The sequence below is a fragment of the Anabrus simplex genome, chromosome 1, assembly GCF_040414725.1.
Source record: "Anabrus simplex isolate iqAnaSimp1 chromosome 1, ASM4041472v1, whole genome shotgun sequence".
Classification (NCBI taxonomy): domain Eukaryota; kingdom Metazoa; phylum Arthropoda; class Insecta; order Orthoptera; family Tettigoniidae; genus Anabrus; species Anabrus simplex.
In genome coordinates this window covers 331,521,746-331,543,184 of record NC_090265.1, presented here as the reverse complement: position 1 = coordinate 331,543,184, position 21,439 = coordinate 331,521,746, and the positions used below count along the sequence as shown (strand labels likewise).

Below are 21,439 nucleotides of genomic sequence, written 5' to 3'. Positions count from 1 at the left end.
AACTTACTTCTGTCTTGAACCAATGTCTTAAAGGCACATATTTCCAAGTCATGAGAAGATCCAGATTTTCTGATGTTAGGTACTCGAGAGAGATGACTGTGAAACATGAGGTGGCACCTTCTCATAAGTGAAAATATTTTGCTTGCAGATGATAATTGCCTTCAAAATTTTGATGTTTACTTACGGTAATGTTATACCACTTATAAAACAAACACTGCACAGGATATGAGTCTTGAGGTACACTGTTTCTGTGACTAGTTAACTGACAGCTGGACCAGCCCTGGCTCAGAACTTGAAACCAGAACAGACTAGACCAACTCACTCTCATTAATAATTAAGAACTGCTGGTGATAAAGACTTGGTGTTCCTTTAAAAGTAACGTCCATCATCGCAGATCACTTTGCTCACTCTGACCCCTCATACACAATTTATAGCAAATGAGCTGGCTACTGGTCAAGTATTTTGGAGTTTTTAAACCACAGTCTCTGAATATGACTTAAAAGGATCTTGTATTCAATTCTTGAATTCAATTTTAACTTTTGATAGTGAGCTTAAATGTGTGCTTACCAATAGTGAAACTACCAGATTTTTTAGGAAGTAAAGTATAGGATTTATGGTGTGGTAAAATCCACGGGATGAAGATTTTTGCATTTGGGGTAAATTTCTACCATAACAACAGTACATATCCTCAAATATATGTTTACATCTTTTTTTGTTGTTGTTGTTGTTGACACTGTTAGATTCAGGTTGAATTTCTGTATGTAAGACTGTAATACAGAGTCCGCCAGAAAAATGTATACACTCTTTGTTGGACGATATTGGGATATGAACATTGTCAATTGTTATTATTGTTTTTAAATGTTGTAGTAAGGTCTTTCGCTCAACAGATGTTGGTACTTGCATCACGATAGTGGGAAAACAAAATGGCTGGAGCACGCTTGACATTCGAGCAACGAAAGTACATTCTGAAGTGGTTTATCAGTTTTGATAATGCCGTTGAATTGCAACGTCATTGGAGGAGGGAGTTTGAAACAGAACCCCCAACACGCCTAACAATTAAATGCAGTACTGGGAAGTTTGAGACTCATGGAACGATTTGTGATATTCACAAAGGAAGATCGGGAAGAACGCGCACAGCTACCAGTCCTGCTTCATCGGCTCACGTGTTGGAAAGTTTTGCTAATTCTCCACAGAAGTCTGCTACGCAATGTGCACGGGAAGTGGGGATTAGCAGTACAAGTGTACGACGAATTTTGAAAACAGCTAAGTGGAAAGTACGATTACTGCTTTCACTTAATAAAGACGATCCCGATCGTCGAATGCAATTTTGCGAATGGTATCAGCAAATGGTAACCCAAGATGAATAATTTCTGATGAAGTTAGTGTGGTCTGATGAAGCCCAGTTTAAACTTAATGGAACAGTGAATCGACATAACTGTGTCTACTGGCCTCCGGAAAATCCGCATGTTCATGTGGACAAGGCAGTCAATCTACCAGGGGTTAATGTCTGATGTGGCCTGTTGTTGAGGAGCTTACTAGGACTCTTTCTTTGATGGTACTGTCACTGGACCAGTGTACTTGAAAATGTTACGCACATTAATTTTACCAGCTGTACGTGCGCTTTATGGAGCCATGATGAAGTCTTCTACCAACAGGACGGGGCGCCACCACACTACCTTGTAGCAGTACGAGCTTTCATGGATGACAATCTGCCGGGACATTGGATTGGATGACGAGGGCTGATTGAATTCCCCCTATGGTCGCCAGATCTTACCCCTATGGACTTATACTTGTGGGGAACTGTGAAAAATCAAGTCTATCGACGTAACACACGCACGCTGGAGGCCCTTCGCCAGGAGATTACAGCGGCATGTGCAGAGATCCCCATTCAAATATTGACGGATGTAGTTGCAGCGACCGCTTGAAGTTCTGCTATGTGTCTGGCAGCTAATGGTTAACATTTTGAACATCTCATGTAACCATATGTTTAACTGAAGACAGTACTACATGTGTAATAAAAATTTAAATGTAAAAAAAACCCCACTTTAAATAGTTTGTCCCGTAAAGAGTGTATACATTTTTCTGGTGGACCCTGCATTAATGGGTTTCAAATATCAATACATACATTTGTAAAAATTGGCAAGCTTGCTATGTTTGAGAAGGACAGCACTAATCACAATACACATGAGTAGAAAAAAAGATGTGTGTATTCCATTTATTGCTGAACTGCATTTTAAAGTTGGAACATCCGTAGGACTAGCCATGATGTTTAACTCTAACATGGGTGCTTAAGAGTGTTTCATTATCATTTTGCATCAGTGTTATACATCTTCATAAATCTATCCACACTTCTCATTGCTGGTTTATAATTTATAGCATTAGAATTATAGGATATCTTGCTCAAAATATTCATCAAAATGTTTTTGTTTTAAAGCCAGTCTGAGTGGCTCAGATGGAAGAGCACAGGCTTTCTGATATCAAGTTGGCAGGTTTGATCTCTGCTCAGTTGGATGGTATTTGAAAGTGCTCAGATATGCCTGTCTCACGTCAGTGGATTTACTTGCATGTAAAGGAACTCGTGCAGGACAAAATTCCAGCTTGTTATCTATGTAAACCGTAATAGTAGTTAGTGGAACACATTATTATTGTTGTTGTTGTTGAAATTTTTCCTGATACTATGTGCAAAGTAATATTCCATGCTGGAAGTTTCAGTTAATTATTATTGCTTTCCTTTTGTCATATTCTGAGTCGTGGTCCTCCTTGTGCTCAGGCTGCTAGGACTATACAATCAACCGGAGGTCCCTAACCCATTAGAGGAGAGATCCTCACTTGGACAATCTGTAAGTAGGGTAGAATCCTGCTTCATGAAATTACCGAGCTCAGAACATTGTAAGCAAAACTCGGACCTGTGGGAGTAATGGAGTACCACTTCCATTTGACAGGAGAGGGACTCCTTGGGAAACAACTTGGCGAACAAAATGGAATTCGATGGGGAGCTATCAGTATTAATGGGGCTTATGAAAGAAAGAAAGTAGAACTGGCTTGAGTCAGCAAAGAGGATGCATCTAGATGTACTAGGAGTAAGTGATATTCGAGTAAGAGGAGATAACGAGGAAGAGGTGGGAGATTATAAAGTGTACTTGACGGGTGTTAAAAAGGGAAGGGCGGAGTACGGGGTGGGACTGTTTGTCAGGAATACTATTGCATGCAAGATTGTTTCTGTTAGGCACGTAAACGAGCAAATGATGTGGGTAGATTTGGCAGTTGGAGGAATTAGGATGAGAATTGTCTCAGTGTATTCACCATGTGAGTGTGCAGGTGAGGATCAAGTTGACAAGTTTTATGAAGCATTGAATTACATCGTAGTCAGAATGAACAGAAAGGATAAGATAGTGCTAATGGGTGATAATCTGAAAAGGGAGATGGATAGACTAAAGTTAGATGTAGTTGGTATAAGTGAAGTACGTTGGTAGGATGAACAGGATTTTTGGTCAGGCGACTACCGAATTATCAACATGAAATCAAACAGGGGAAATGCAGGAGTTGGTTTAATAATGAATAAGAAAATAGGGCAGCGGGTAAGCTACTACGACCAGCATAGTGAAAGAATTATTGTCGTCAAGATAGACACCAAACCAATGCCCACCACAATAGTGCAGGTCTATAGGCCTACTAGTTCAGCGGATGATGAGGAAATCGAAAGAATATATGAAGAGTTAAAAGATTTAATACAATATGTAAAAGGTGACGAGAATCTAATTGTGAGACTGGAATGCAGTGGTAGGCCAAGGAGGAGAAGGTAATACAGTAGGAGAATTCAGATTGGGACAAAGTAACGAAAGAGAGGGAGTCGGCTGGTTGAATTCTGTACCGATCATAATTTAGCCCTTGCCAATACTTGGTCCAAACACCACAGACGACGGCTTTATACGTGGACGAAACCTGGAGACACTGGAAGGTGTCAAATAGACTTCATTATGATTAACCAGGTGTTGGATTACAAAACTTTCCCAGGAGCAAACGTGGACTCTGACCACAATCTGTTGGTCGTGAAATGCCATCTGAAGTTGAAGAAATTGAAGAAAGGAGAGAATGCAAAAAGATGGGAACTAGACAAGTTGAAAGAAAAGAGTGTGAGGGATTGTTTCAAGGAACATGTGGCACAAGGGCTAAATGAAAAGGCTGAAGGAAACACAATAGAGGAAGAGTGGATAGTCATGAAAAATGAAGTCAGTAGGGCTGCAGACGAGATGTTAGGAAGGAAGAAAAGATCAACTAAGAATCAGTGGATAACTCGTGAGATACTAGACCTGATTGATGAACGACGAAAATACAAGAATGCTAGAAATGAAGAGGGCAGAAAAGAATACAGGCGATTAAAGAATCAAGTGGATAGAAAGTGCAAGGTAGCTAATGAAGAATGGCTGAAGGAGAAGTGTAAGAATGTCGAAGGTTGTATGGTCCTGGGAAAGGTAGATGCTGCATACAGGAAAATCAAGGAAACTTTTGGAGAAAGGAAATCTAGGTGTATGAATATTAAGAGCTCAAAGCCACTTCTAGGGAAAGAAGACAAAGCAGAAAGATGGCAAGAACATATCCAACAGTTGTATCAAGGTAAAGATGTAGACAATTTGGTTCTGGAACAAGAAGAGGCTGTTGATGCTGATGAAATGGGAGACCCAATTTTGAGGTCAGAGTTTGACAGAGCTGTGAGAGACGTAAATAGGAACAAGGCACCTGGAATTGATGACATTCCTTCTGAATTACTGACTGCCTTTGACTGCCTTAGGAGAAAGCAGCATGTCAAGGTTATACCATTTAGTGTGTAAGATATGAGACAGGAGAAGTCCCATCCAATTTTCGGCAGAATGTTGTTATACCTATTCCCAAGAAAGCCGGTGCTGATAGGTGTGAAAACTACCGCACCATTAGTTTAGTATCTCATGCCTGCAAAATTTTAACACGTATTATTTACAGAAGAATGAAAAAAAAAGTTGAAGCTGAGTTGGGAGAAGATCAATTTGGCTTCAGATGAAATGTAGGAACACGTGAAGCAATCCTGACTTTACGTCTGATCTTAGAGGATCGAATCAAGAAGGACAAGCCCACGTACATGGCATTCGTAGATCTAGAAAAGGCATTCGATAATGTTGATTGGACCAAGCTATTTATGATTCTGAAGGTGATTGGGATCAGATACCGAGAACGAAGAATTATCTAAAATCTGTATAAAAATCAGTCTGCAGTGATAAGAATCGAGGGCTTTGAAAAAGAAGCAGCAATCGAGAAATGAGTGAGGCAAGGCTGCAGTTTGTCCCCCATCCTTTTCATTGTTTACATAGAACATGCAGTGAAGGAAATCAAAGAGGAATTTGGAAAGGGAATCACAATCCAAGGAGAGGAAATCAAAACCGTGAGATTTGCTGATGATACTGTTATTTTATCTGAGACTGCAGAAGATCTTGAGAAGCTGCTGAATGGTATGGATGAAGTCTTGGGTAAGGAGTACAAGATTAAAATAGATAAGTGCAAAATAAAAGTAATGGAGTGCAGTCGAACAAGGGCAGGTGTTGCAGGAAATATTATATTAGGAAATGAAGTTTTAAAGAAAGTAGATGAATATTGTTACTTGGGTAGTAAAATAACTAACTATGGCAGAAGTAAGGAGGACATAACATGCTAACTAGCACAAGCAGAGAAGAGCTTTCTTAAGAAAAGAAGTTTGCTCACGTCAAACATTGATATAGGAATTAGAAAGATGTTTTTGAAGACTTTCGTGTGGAGCGTGGCATTGTATGGAAGTGAAACATGGACGATAACTAGCTCAGAAAGAAAGAATAGAAGCTTTTGAAATGTGGTGTTACAGAAGGTGAGATGGATAGATCGAATCACATATGAAGAGATACTGAATCGAATTGGTAAGAGGGGATCGATTTGGCTAAATTTGACAAGAAGAAGAGATAGAATGATAGGACACATCTTAAGACACCCAGGACTTATGCAGTTGGTTTTTGAAGGAAGTGTAGGTGGTAAGAACAGTAGGGGTAGACCAAGGTTTAAATATGACAAGCAGATTAGAGCAGGTAGGACGCAGTAGTTACGTAGAAATGAAAAGGTTAGCACAGGATAGGGTGGCATGGGGGGCTGCACCAAACCTGTCTGTGGACTGATGACTCAAACACACAACAATGGGTGATTTCATTGCGAGAGTTGGAAATAAAACTGAAGGATACGAAGGGACGATTGGTAAATGTGGGGAAGATATGGAAGCTAATGGGAATGGTAAGCGTTTGCTGGACTTCTGTGCTAGTATGGGTTTTGCAGTTACAAATATATTCTTCAAGCATAAGACTATTCACTGCTACACATGGGAGGCTAGGGATAGTAGATCTATAATAGACTATATCTTAACCAACTACGAATTCAGGAAGTCTGATAGGAATGTATGGGTTTTTTGGGGATTTTTCGATGATACAGAACACTATGTGATCTGTAGTGAACTAAGTATCTCTAGGCATAGGATAAAGTGAAATCTGTCTGCAAATGAATAAGGGTAGAAAATCTCCAGGACAAGGAAATTAGACAGAAGTACATGGATATGATTTGTGAGAAGTTTCGAACAGTGGACAGTAAGCAGGTTCAGGATATAGAAAGAGAATGGGTGGCATGCAGGGATGCTGTAGTAGAAACGTCAAGGGAATGCCTAGGAACAACTGTGTGTAAAGACGGGAAAAAGCGAACATCTTGGTGGAATGATGAAGTGAGAGCAGCCTGTAAATGTAAAAAAAAAAAAAAAAAAGGCTTATTAGAAATGGCTCCAAACAAGAGCGGATGCAGACATAGATGAAAAAAACAGTGTGAAACAGATAGTTGTTGAATCCAAAAAGAAGTTTTGGGAAGAATTTGGTAATAACTTGGAAAGGCTAGGTCAAGCAGCAGGCAAACCTTTCTGGACAGTAATATAGAATCTTAGGAAGGGAGGGAAAAAGGAAATGAACTGTGTTTTCGGGTAATTCAGGTGGACTCATATTAGATCCCATGGAATCACTGGACAGGTAGAGGTAATATTTTGAAAATCTTCTCAATGTAAAAGGAAATCTTCCTGGTAGTGTCGTGAGCAACCAAGCTCATGGGGAGGAAGAAAAATATGTTGATGAAATTACTCCCTAGGAAGTGGAAAGGATGGTAAATAAACTCCATTGTCATAAAGCAGCAGGAATAGATGGAAATTAGACCTGAAATGGTGAAGTATAGTGGGAAGGCAGGGATGAAATGGCTTCATAGAGTAGTAAGATTAGCATGGAGTGTTGGTAAGGTACCTTCAGATTGTACAAAAGCAGTAATTGCACCTATCAATAAGCAAGGGAACAGGAAGGATTGCAAAAACTATCGAGGCATCTCATTTATTAGTATACCAGGCAAAATATTCACTGGCATCTTGAAAGGGAGGGTGCAATCAGTGGTTGAGAGGTAGTTGGATGAAAACCAGTGTGGTTTCAGACCACAGAGGGGCTGTCAGGATGAGATTTTCAGTATGCGTCAGGTAATTGAAAAATGTTAACGAGAGGAATAGACAATTGTGTTTATGTTTCGTAGATCTAGAGAAAGCATATGCTGAGGTGCCAACTGTTACGGATTATCCGTAATTATTACGGATTTCCCCTCACGATTACGGGATTACGGCCAAAGGGTAAATTATTACGGAAAAGCGACATTATAATGACATTATCATTTCTACGGAAAAAATAAGGAAAGAAGGAAAAAATGAATCTTTTCGAGCATTAGTACTCGACTCTCTTCGTTTCAATGCTTGTGAGTTGGCAACGATATTTATTCGATCGTCACTTCCTTTTCATATCCGTGAGCGTCGTGAAATTCATTGTGAGGAACTCTACTCTGCTATCTTTCACTATAAAATGAAATTTTCTATTATTGCAGTATTAAGTATACCTTCCAGTAACTCTCCCACAGAAAGATTTCTCAGTGTTAATAGGAAAAAACAGAAGGACTTCAGGCCTACAATAATCACATCTACACTGGAATCGCTTATTGTTCATAAGCGGAAAATGTCCTCACAGGAGGAAGGATGCTACAAGAAAAATCCCCCACAAAAGCACCTGCTGCATGTGAAACAAGCTACAAAGAATATTTTATGACAGAACAAGTAATGTGCAAACGTATTGTGTAATAGGATATATTTTAGAACAGATTGTTGTCGGGAAAGACAAAGAGGGTGTCCAGAAGGGATGAGTGTGCTTTGGATTTGACTCCAACATTTTTCCGAGGGTAGGGAAGGGGAATTACGGAAAAGCCATTCCAAAGGTTGGCAGCTCTGCATATGGCAGTGTACTGACGGAAAAGATGTTTGCCATACTGGGGGACTATGGAATTAAGGGTAGATTATTAAAATCAAAAATGTTGACAATTGGGCTGCGGTGAGATTTGATGGTAGAATGAGTTCTTTTTTTCATAGGCTGTAATCTTTCACCTTTGCTGATCGTAGTTTACATGGATCATCAGCTGAAAGCTTTAAAGTGGCAGGGGGGAATTCAGTTAGGTGGAAATGTAGTAAGCAGTTTGGCCTATGCTGACGACTTGGTCTTACTGGCAGATTGTGCCGAAAGCCTGCAGTCTAATATCTAGGAACTTGAAAATAGGGTCAATGAGTATGGTATGAAAATTAGCCGCTCGAAGACTAAATTGATGTCAGTAGATAAGAAATTCAACAGAATTGAATGTCAGATTGGTGATACAAAGCTGGAACAGGTACATAATTTTAAGTATTTAGGTTGAGTGTTCTCCCAGGATTGTAATATAGTGAGATTGAATCAAGGTGTAGTAAAGCTAATGCAGTGAGCTTGCAGTTGCAGTCAACAGTGTTCTGAAAGAAGGAATTCAGCTCCCAGGCGAAACTATCTTTATATCGGTCTGTTTTCAGACCAACTTTGCGTTACGGGAGCAAAAGCTTGGTGGACTCAGGATATCTTATTCATAAGTTAGAAGTAACAGACATGAAAGTAGTGAGAATGATTGCTGGTACAAACAGCTGGGAACAGTGATAGGAGGGTACTTGGAACAAGGAGATAAAGGCTAAGTTAGGAATGAACTCGCTAGATGAACCTGTACGCATAAATCGGCTTCGGTGGTGGGGTCATGTGAGACGAATGGAAGAGGATAGGTTACCTAGGAGAATAATGGACTCTGTCATGGAGGGTAAGAGGAATGGAGGGAGACCTGGATGGCGATGGTTAGACTCGGTTTCTAACGATTTAAAGATAAGAGGTATAGAACTAAATGTGGCCACAGCACTTGTTGCAAATAGAGGATTGTGGCAATGTTTAGTAAATTCACAGAGGCTTACAGACTGAATGCTGAAAGGCATAACGGTCTATAATGATAATGTATGTATGCATTTTGTTATCAGACTTCATATTGTGTTGTTATGTACTATTATTTTTCCATTTCAGTTCACTACCTTTGGTAAATACAAGAAGACCTGGGAAGAGAAATGTGCAAGATGTCCCTGCAGGTTTAGATTCTGTGCCTCTCAAACAAAGGCTAAGAAGTGGGCGTAATAAACGTACTGGATCTGCAAGAAGGGGTGTCCTGCTGAATACAGAACCTATTGTGGTTGATGACGAGCCTAGAGTACCCCAGATTGTGATAGACTCCATTGAATTGCAAGACTCGGTAATTCTTTTTGCTTTTGCTGTACCTAAAGGAATTCAATGTGAAGTGTACTAATTGTGGATTTGAAAATTCTGTAGAATTCCTTATATCTGACAGTAAGGTTCGGCATGTGCTGGTTAGCTGAGATTAACTCGATGATTTTTTTGTATTACTATTTGCAACTAATGTGCAGTAGAGATCATCGTAGGGTTTATTCCTCCAAAACCTGTTTAAACAAACCACTTGTAATATATACTACTACTCACAGTCTAGCTCGAGCAGCTGAGGAGCGAGGTCGCGTGGTGAAGTGCGTGCTGCGAGCGTGGTTGGTATTGAGCAGTACTGGGCCGCGATCAGGAAATGGCAGGCGAAGCAGAAGAAGGAGACCAAAAATAGGCGGGTGTTGAGAAAAGAAGGAGAAAAAATGAGTGAAGCGGTGCTGGTAGTGACAGTGTTAGCGGTGCTACTGGTTATTGGGGTGGGGGTGGGGGGGTGTGTGGGATTAAACCCAGGCCCAAATACCAGAGGAAAATTTAGCATGGAGGTCTTGGCAGCACTCAAGGTGGTAGTGAGTGAGGTCATTCAGGAAAAGTGTCAATGGGAGAAGGTGCAGGAAATAAAGGACATGATGGAGGAGCAGAGAAAGGAGTTAGGATCCATGAAGAAATGGCTAGGAACGAAGACGGAGGAGTCGAGCAGGAGAGTGGACAATAATGAGAAGGAAATCGAGTTATTAAGAGGGAAAGTGAAACACCTGGAAGAGGAGGTGATGAAGATGAAGAGAGAAGGGGAGAGGTACAGGCAGGAGAGATAAGAAAGCCATATTTATATATGGTGTGGAGGAAGGTGAGAGAGAGGGCAAGATTGACCTGATATCCAAGGTGGTAGAAGTCATACGAGACAGAATGAAGAACTTCAGTGGAGTAGACACTGATGATGTAGAGAGAGTTGGAAAAACTAGAGGACGGAGGCCAGTAAGGGTTAAATGTTTCTCTACCCTAATGGCAGATATTGTGTTAGGTAACAGGAATAATTTACAGGGACAGAAAGTAGGGGTGAAAAGAGACATGGGAAAAGTAGCAAGTGAAAATATGATCTTGAACAGGCACCTATGGAGAGCGAGAAATCAGGGGCTAAAGGCCTGAAAAAGAGGTGAGAGGTTGGTGGTGACAAACGGGCAATGGGTTAGGGAGCATTCAGTGGTGAAGCTAAAGGAGATGGATGATGGCCTTATTTCCGAGGTAGGAGAGATGACAAGGAAAGATGGAAAGGAGAAAGAAGCTACAAAGAGGAGGGAAGACATGGAAGGAGAGGAGATCATATCAGAAGAGAACGGGCAGTGCAATATGGATGCAGAAGATCAAAATAGTGAAGGGGTCAGTGAGGGTGAGCAGCAAGAAACTGTGAGAGCAGAGTGTAGTGGTGTAGTGAGCAAGAAAGGACACGAGAAGACTGATTGACAGGAAGGTAAAGCAATTCTGAATAAAGGAAGAAGTAGGAGTTTAAAAGACCTCTGGGCAAAAGTACGTAAAGGGATGGAGGATACGGAGGACAAGGAACGGAATAGGGTGGTCAAAAAAGGAGGAATGGAGACAAGGGATGAGAGGTCGATAACTACAAGGAGCAGGAATAGAGGGGGAGACTTAGAAGGGAGGGAGGGAAAGTTATAACTGTATTGGAAAATAGGATGTGTGAATATTGAGGGGCTTATGAATAAACTAAGGAAATAAGAAAGTTCGGGAAGTTATAGAAAGTTTTGATGTTGTGGCACTCTTGGAGACGTGGCTGGAAACAGGGAGGGAGATCTCATGGAAGGGGTTTGTGATAAAATATAAATATAGAAGAAAAGAGAAGAATAAGGGTCGCGCACCAGGAGGGATGATAGTTTTAATTAGGGAAGAAATTAGTGAAAGGGTATAGGATATAGAGACAGATATGAAAGAAACTATATGGTTGAGATTGAATATGGGAGGGATTGAGGGAAGGAGGAAGAAAATAAATCTAGCGTTCGTTTATTGCCATCCTAGTAGTTCAGCATATGCAAATTAGAATTGTTTTTGAAGAGTTATTGGTGGATATTAATAGGATAAGAGGAAAGTTGGCAGGAGAAGAGGATATGTTGTTAATCGGAGACTGGAACGTGAGAATAGGGGAACAGAGCCCAGTATATAGTAGGGAGGATGGAATGTGTATGTTGAAAAGTAGAAGGAGTGAGGATAAAATTATAAACAGTTATGGGGAGAAGCTCCTAGAGATGTGCGCTGTGGGGAATTTGTATATTCTGAATGGATGGATGGATGGATGGATGGATGGATGGATGGATGGATGGATGGATGGATGGATGGATGGATGGATGGATGGATGGATGGATGGATGGATGGATGGATGGATGGATGGATGGATGGATGGATGGATGGATGGATGGATGGATGGATGGATGGATGGATGGATGGATGGATGGATGGATGGATGGATGGATGGATGGATGGATGGATGGATGGATGGATGGATGGATGGATGGATGGATGGATGGATGGATGGATGGATGGATGGATGGATGGATGGATGGATGGATGGATGGATGGATGGATGGATGGATGGATGGATGGATGGATGGATGGATGGATGGATGGATGGATGGATGGATGGATGGATGGATGGATGGATGGATGGATGGATGGATGGATGGATGGATGGATGGATGGATGGATGGATGGATGGATGGATGGATGGATGGATGGATGGATGGATGGATGGATGGATGGATGGATGGATGGATGGATGGATGGATGGATGGATGGATGGATGGATGGATGGATGGATGGATGGATGGATGGATGGATGGATGGATGGATGGATGGATGGATGGATGGATGGATGGATGGATGGATGGATGGATGGATGGATGGATGGATGGATGGATGGATGGATGGATGGATGGATGGATGGATGGATGGATGGATGGATGGATGGATGGATGGATGGATGGATGGATGGATGGATGGATGGATGGATGGATGGATGGATGGATGGATGGATGGATGGATGGATGGATGGATGGATGGATGGATGGATGGATGGATGGATGGATGGATGGATGGATGGATGGATGGATGGATGGATGGATGGATGGATGGATGGATGGATGGATGGATGGATGGATGGATGGATGGATGGATGGATGGATGGATGGATGGATGGATGGATGGATGGATGGATGGATGGATGGATGGATGGATGGATGGATGGATGGATGGATGGATGGATGGATGGATGGATGGATGGATGGATGGATGGATGGATGGATGGATGGATGGATGGATGGATGGATGGATGGATGGATGGATGGATGGATGGATGGATGGATGGATGGATGGATGGATGGATGGATGGATGGATGGATGGATGGATGGATGGATGGATGGATGGATGGATGGATGGATGGATGGATGGATGGATGGATGGATGGATGGATGGATGGATGGATGGATGGATGGATGGATGGATGGATGGATGGATGGATGGATGGATGGATGGATGGATGGATGGATGGATGGATGGATGGATGGATGGATGGATGGATGGATGGATGGATGGATGGATGGATGGATGGATGGATGGATGGATGGATGGATGGATGGATGGATGGATGGATGGATGGATGGATGGATGGATGGATGGATGGATGGATGGATGGATGGATGGATGGATGGATGGATGGATGGATGGATGGATGGATGGATGGATGGATGGATGGATGGATGGATGGATGGATGGATGGATGGATGGATGGATGGATGGATGGATGGATGGATGGATGGATGGATGGATGGATGGATGGATGGATGGATGGATGGATGGATGGATGGATGGATGGATGGATGGATGGATGGATGGATGGATGGATGGATGGATGGATGGATGGATGGATGGATGGATGGATGGATGGATGGATGGATGGATGGATGGATGGATGGATGGATGGATGGATGGATGGATGGATGGATGGATGGATGGATGGATGGATGGATGGATGGATGGATGGATGGATGGATGGATGGATGGATGGATGGATGGATGGATGGATGGATGGATGGATGGATGGATGGATGGATGGATGGATGGATGGATGGATGGATGGATGGATGGATGGATGGATGGATGGATGGATGGATGGATGGATGGATGGATGGATGGATGGATGGATGGATGGATGGATGGATGGATGGATGGATGGATGGATGGATGGATGGATGGATGGATGGATGGATGGATGGATGGATGGATGGATGGATGGATGGATGGATGGATGGATGGATGGATGGATGGATGGATGGATGGATGGATGGATGGATGGATGGATGGATGGATGGATGGATGGATGGATGGATGGATGGATGGATGGATGGATGGATGGATGGATGGATGGATGGATGGATGGATGGATGGATGGATGGATGGATGGATGGATGGATGGATGGATGGATGGATGGATGGATGGATGGATGGATGGATGGATGGATGGATGGATGGATGGATGGATGGATGGATGGATGGATGGATGGATGGATGGATGGATGGATGGATGGATGGATGGATGGATGGATGGATGGATGGATGGATGGATGGATGGATGGATGGATGGATGGATGGATGGATGGATGGATGGATGGATGGATGGATGGATGGATGGATGGATGGATGGATGGATGGATGGATGGATGGATGGATGGATGGATGGATGGATGGATGGATGGATGGATGGATGGATGGATGGATGGATGGATGGATGGATGGATGGATGGATGGATGGATGGATGGATGGATGGATGGATGGATGGATGGATGGATGGATGGATGGATGGATGGATGGATGGATGGATGGATGGATGGATGGATGGATGGATGGATGGATGGATGGATGGATGGATGGATGGATGGATGGATGGATGGATGGATGGATGGATGGATGGATGGATGGATGGATGGATGGATGGATGGATGGATGGATGGATGGATGGATGGATGGATGGATGGATGGATGGATGGATGGATGGATGGATGGATGGATGGATGGATGGATGGATGGATGGATGGATGGATGGATGGATGGATGGATGGATGGATGGATGGATGGATGGATGGATGGATGGATGGATGGATGGATGGATGGATGGATGGATGGATGGATGGATGGATGGATGGATGGATGGATGGATGGATGGATGGATGGATGGATGGATGGATGGATGGATGGATGGATGGATGGATGGATGGATGGATGGATGGATGGATGGATGGATGGATGGATGGATGGATGGATGGATGGATGGATGGATGGATGGATGGATGGATGGATGGATGGATGGATGGATGGATGGATGGATGGATGGATGGATGGATGGATGGATGGATGGATGGATGGATGGATGGATGGATGGATGGATGGATGGATGGATGGATGGATGGATGGATGGATGGATGGATGGATGGATGGATGGATGGATGGATGGATGGATGGATGGATGGATGGATGGATGGATGGATGGATGGATGGATGGATGGATGGATGGATGGATGGATGGATGGATGGATGGATGGATGGATGGATGGATGGATGGATGGATGGATGGATGGATGGATGGATGGATGGATGGATGGATGGATGGATGGATGGATGGATGGATGGATGGATGGATGGATGGATGGATGGATGGATGGATGGATGGATGGATGGATGGATGGATGGATGGATGGATGGATGGATGGATGGATGGATGGATGGATGGATGGATGGATGGATGGATGGATGGATGGATGGATGGATGGATGGATGGATGGATGGATGGATGGATGGATGGATGGATGGATGGATGGATGGATGGATGGATGGATGGATGGATGGATGGATGGATGGATGGATGGATGGATGGATGGATGGATGGATGGATGGATGGATGGATGGATGGATGGATGGATGGATGGATGGATGGATGGATGGATGGATGGATGGATGGATGGATGGATGGATGGATGGATGGATGGATGGATGGATGGATGGATGGATGGATGGATGGATGGATGGATGGATGGATGGATGGATGGATGGATGGATGGATGGATGGATGGATGGATGGATGGATGGATGGATGGATGGATGGATGGATGGATGGATGGATGGATGGATGGATGGATGGATGGATGGATGGATGGATGGATGGATGGATGGATGGATGGATGGATGGATGGATGGATGGATGGATGGATGGATGGATGGATGGATGGATGGATGGATGGATGGATGGATGGATGGATGGATGGATGGATGGATGGATGGATGGATGGATGGATGGATGGATGGATGGATGGATGGATGGATGGATGGATGGATGGATGGATGGATGGATGGATGGATGGATGGATGGATGGATGGATGGATGGATGGATGGATGGATGGATGGATGGATGGATGGATGGATGGATGGATGGATGGATGGATGGATGGATGGATGGATGGATGGATGGATGGATGGATGGATGGATGGATGGATGGATGGATGGATGGATGGATGGATGGATGGATGGATGGATGGATGGATGGATGGATGGATGGATGGATGGATGGATGGATGGATGGATGGATGGATGGATGGATGGATGGATGGATGGATGGATGGATGGATGGATGGATGGATGGATGGATGGATGGATGGATGGATGGATGGATGGATGGATGGATGGATGGATGGATGGATGGATGGATGGATGGATGGATGGATGGATGGATGGATGGATGGATGGATGGATGGATGGATGGATGGATGGATGGATGGATGGATGGATGGATGGATGGATGGATGGATGGATGGATGGATGGATGGATGGATGGATGGATGGATGGATGGATGGATGGATGGATGGATGGATGGATGGATGGATGGATGGATGGATGGATGGATGGATGGATGGATGGATGGATGGATGTGGTTTTAAGCTCGGAGGGAGTGATAGAGGATATTGTAAGAATGGAAATAGGAGACTGGATTGAATCACACCACTTTCCAGTGTGGGTTATGTTGAAAAGGGGGGAAGAGAAGTGTATAAGGAAGGAAGTTGAGACGGAGGATAAACAAGAGAGTAGATATAATAAGTATAAATGGTCAGAGAAAGTGGGCCGGGACTGGAATAGGGTAGTAACGGAGGAAGTGCAACTTCTGAAATTTGGGTGGGAAGGTGCGTTAGAGGAGAATAATATTGATAAAGCCTTGGAATTGCTGCTACATCCAATAAAGATGATAGCGCAGAAGGCAGAATGTAGAAAGATAAATAAGAAAGACGGTGAAGAATGGTTCAATAGAGAGTGTGAAGGAGTGAGGAGAAGGGTGCTGGGGGCGTTAGGAGAGTACAGAAAGAAAGGTGGAGGCACAGAAAGGGAGATTTTCTGCAAATTCAGGAAGGAGTATAAAAAGAAAATTTGTGAGGTTAAAAAAGCGTGGTTAGAGGAACAAATTGAAGCCATAAATAAGGATTGTAAGACTAACAACATTGAGAAAGTATGGGAAAAGATTAATAGAATAATTAAGGGTGGAAGGAATATAGAGAAAACGAGCATTGAGGAAGTTCAATGGGTGAGGTACTTTGGTGAATTACTAGGGGAGAAGGGGGAAGAAAGATGGAGAGGGACGGGGGAAGAAGTAATTTGGAGGAATAAGAGAGTGGCGATTTATGAACTGGATAAGGAAATTACAAAGGAAGAAATTCTGAGAGTGATAAGCAGAGTTAGGGGTAAGTCGGCCGGGGGATGTAATGGTATAAATAATAAGTTTTGGAAATAAATTGGCAAAAATGAGACAGTGATAGAGGGCATAGTTAAACTATTCAGTAAGATCTATGAGGGAGGAAAGTACCCGAAGGAATGGGAGACAGGAATTGTATGTCCAATATTTAAAGGTAAGGGTAGTAGGAACAGTTTGAACAATTATAGAAGAATATCTCTGTTAGACTCCTTAAGTAAAATATATACTGGGGTGTTGGCGAACAGGTTAAGCGAGTGGGCTGAGGAAAATGAAATATTGACGGATTTCCAGGGGGGATTTAGGAAAAAGAAAAGAACAGTGGATAATTTAATGATAGTAAAAACTATTTTAGAAAAGTATAAGAGCCTGGCTAGAAGTACGGTTTATGTGGCAGCAGTAGATTTTGAGAAAGCGTTTGATAAGGTGAATAGAGAGGCTCTATTGGAGAAATTAGGCAGCCTGGGGATTTCAGAAAAGATGTTGAGGGCAGTGGAGGGAATATATAGTGTTGTCAGGTTTTGTGTAAAATTGGGAGACGAGAGACTGAGTAGACCCTTAGAGTCCAAGGTGGGTTTAAAGCAAGGGTGTAAGTTATCGCCAATATTGTTTATTTTATTTATTAACGATATTTTGGAGGGGCACGGGGCAAACAATTGGGCAGTGCCAGTAATAAATGGCCTGGAGGTACCGGGGCTGATATTTGCTGATGATGTGTTATTGATGACTCTAACTTAAGGAGGGATGAAGAGAGCGTTAAATACAGTGTCCCTGTTTGCGAGGAAATGGGGCTTGAGAATTAATGGCAATAAATCTAAAATATTAGTAGCCCAGGTAAACAAAGGAAGAAAGATGGAAGGGAAATGGGTACTTCAAGGAGAAATGTTGGAACAAGTAAGGAAATTGGAATATTTAGGAGTTATTATTAATAGTAAAGGAACCTGGAGCGATCAGATTAGTAGGGTGAAAAACAGAGTATTGGCAGCCCTAGCCTCAGTCAGAAACTTGTTAGCTAAATACCGGGTATTAGTTATAAAGCCTTGAGGCTAGTGCTAAGATCTGTTATTTTCAGGAGGGTATTGTATGGCGCAGAAGTTTGGGGGCTGGATGAGAAAAGAGGGGAATTAAGAAGTATTATTAGTAGTTTCGGTAAGATAGTAATGAGTTTGCCGAGGTGCACAGCAAATGCAGGGGCGGAATTAATGTGTGGGGAGGATTTGGAGTCGGAGGGTGTAAAAAGAATACCGTATTTCACGGCATAATTGTCGCACTTTTTGTACCAAAATTTTCGAAAAAATTGTAGGGTGCGACCATTATATGATGAATATTTAATACCAGTATTTGTATTACTCAAAAAAATGTATTTATAACTAAATTGTATTTTATACAAATTTAAGATGCATGTAATACTCGCGTTTATACATCAAAATAATTAAAATAGTCTAAAACAAAATTAATTTTTCGCAACAATTCGGCGAACGTTTTTCCAACCTGAAAATAAAAATGAACGTATTAAGTTAATTGTCATTAACCCATTGAGCCCTGCATATTTGTTGGATTGAAACTGCATTGGCGCTGGGATTATTTTAGAGGAAATATAGTGTCGATTCATGTCGTGAGAAATTTCTTACTTACAAGACCATTAAAGATTTAAATATACATGAAAACAAAAGGCTTTCATACCACAAACTGCGGAACAAGGAATACAGTAAAACATTTTATTAGCATCACGGGTCCATACTCAGTCCGCCTGCTGAGAACGCGACCTTCTTTTTGCATTTCCTCTTCGATTTCCACATCTATTTGTTCTTCAGGAGCATTGCTAACACTAATACTAATATTACTACTAATTTCACTGAAAAAATTACATTCCTAATCATCATTACTTTCTAAAAGGGGTTATATATCGGTAAATATCAGTTCCATATTGGCAGCCATCTTGTTTACAAGCGAATCTCAAAGTCGAGAGATAGCCCACTTCAAACTAATATTACCAAGCACACTATCGATATATATTAGCCAAGAGCATATAACATTGCAAAGAAAGAATCCCTACACAAATTACAAATGCAACCCACTCTGCCATCTCTTGAGGAAAAGTTGAATTACGTAGTAAAATGAGACAACGGAACAGTTCCGTGGTCCGGCATTTGGTCCACCGAGACGAAGCACGGAACGGTTCCGTGGCTCGGGCCCAATGAGTTAATTTGAGTATTAAAGTTAAAATATTACACTTGCAAAAAATTATCGCTTTGTTGTGAAATGCGGACTTACCGGTACGCAATTTATTCCAAATCTTCGGTGTCGCTATCGCAGGTTTCGCTATCTGATGCGCCGTCCTCGCCTCTGTTAATACCAGTATCAGATTCTTCGTCTCCCTGCCACACTGCGTCATCTTCGGAACCGCCTAGTGCATTCGAAATCCCAGTCCTTTTGAAGCTCTTGGAGACTAGTTCAGGTGGTATAAGATCCCAACTCTTCTTCACCCACGAGCATAACAAGTCCAAGGGTAGACGCCTGATATTTCCGGCGGGCGTCAATTGCTGATCGCTGCTCATCATCCACTCGTTGTAAAATCGACGTAAGTGGTCTTTAAAGGGTTTATTAACACATACGTCTAGTGGCTGCAAAGCAGATGTTAGGCCACCAGGAATGACTATCTGTCGTGTCTTATTTGTAGTGAGAATTTGCTTCACTTCGTTCACGAGGTGACCTCGGAAACTATCTAAAACAAGCAGAGCTGGTTGTTTTAGTAGTGCACCAGGTCTTCTATTCCACACAGTTTTAACCCAGTCCAGCATGAGTTCTACGTCCATCCAACCCTTTGGTTGCACTCGTACATGAATTCCACGGGGAAACTGTATATTCTTAAGCATCGTTTTCCTCTTGAAAATGATGTAAGGCGTCAACTTTCTCCCGTCAGCTGTAATGGCTAGCATTGCCATGCATCGCAACTTCTCACTACCGCTGGTTTTCATTAATACACTCCGTGATCCTTTTAGCGCAATAGTGCTGTTGCGAGGGATATCAAAAAAGATTGGAGTCTGATCGGCATTACCGATTTGAGAAAGCAAGTACGAAGTTTCCTTGTGCAAACGTATGACAAATCGGTGAAAATTTACAATCTTGTCCGTGTAATCAGCAGGCAACTTTTGGCTTAGTGTTGTTCTCCTTCGCACTGACAGATTGTGTCGTCGCATGAACCCCTTAATCCACCCACGAGTCGCCTTAAACTGAGTTACCGGTACCTCCTGTCCCTTAATTTGTAACATTTCATATGATACACTGCAGCCATTGTTACGTATTTCACTGACGTACCTAAACACTTCTTCGTCAATTATAGGGAACTTCCCTGTTTTAGGACCTCTAAACGCGCGTCTAGAAGGGTTTGTGCTTTTTAGCTTGTTTTTTACTTTCCGCCAGTCACGCACCAACTTTTCACTCACTGAAAATTTTCTTTCTGCAGCTCAGTTCCCGTGCTGTTCAGCGAAGGCAATTACGCTTAGCTTGAAGCCCGCAGAATAGTTTCTATATTTACCCATAATCGCTTATAAATGCTTCACACGTTAATATTTTGCGATATAAATGACTTTCCGTAATTGTTCACTATTAAAACAAATTATTTCTGCAAACACCCCAAACACAAATTAAAAACTTAAATTCTTACGCACACATGTCTACAGTAATCACGTAAATCTGAAACAAATAAATGCATCTGTGATCTGTCCATTCCAGAGCAGCCAATACTGTTAGGCAGCAAGGAAGCATGCAGCAATTTATCAGTTTAGCTCGTTGGTTGCGACACACTACTGCGCTTGTGCAAAGCTCGCAAACTGGAGCTCTAGCTAGCGCAGTGTAGATCTACTGTATAGTTGACTGTATTCCGAGACGTCAGTTACAAACATTCATTTTTTTCAATTTCTTTTAAACATACGGTAATTAGGTTAATATTTCTTCCCAGTTATTGATGATTTTAC

General features: G+C 42.5%; 1 protein-coding gene across 1 annotated transcript in view; it reads left to right on the top strand.

Annotated features, from left to right (window-relative positions):
* LOC136856762 (DNA repair protein Rad60) overlaps positions 1–21,439 on the top strand; it is a 131,927-nt gene that overhangs the window by 57,634 nt on the left and 52,854 nt on the right. Inside the window, exon 4 of the mRNA XM_067134854.2 lies at positions 9,468–9,690. Within this exon, the coding sequence (XP_066990955.2) occupies positions 9,468–9,690 (223 nt within the window). The remainder of the gene's footprint in view (positions 1–9,467; positions 9,691–21,439) is intronic.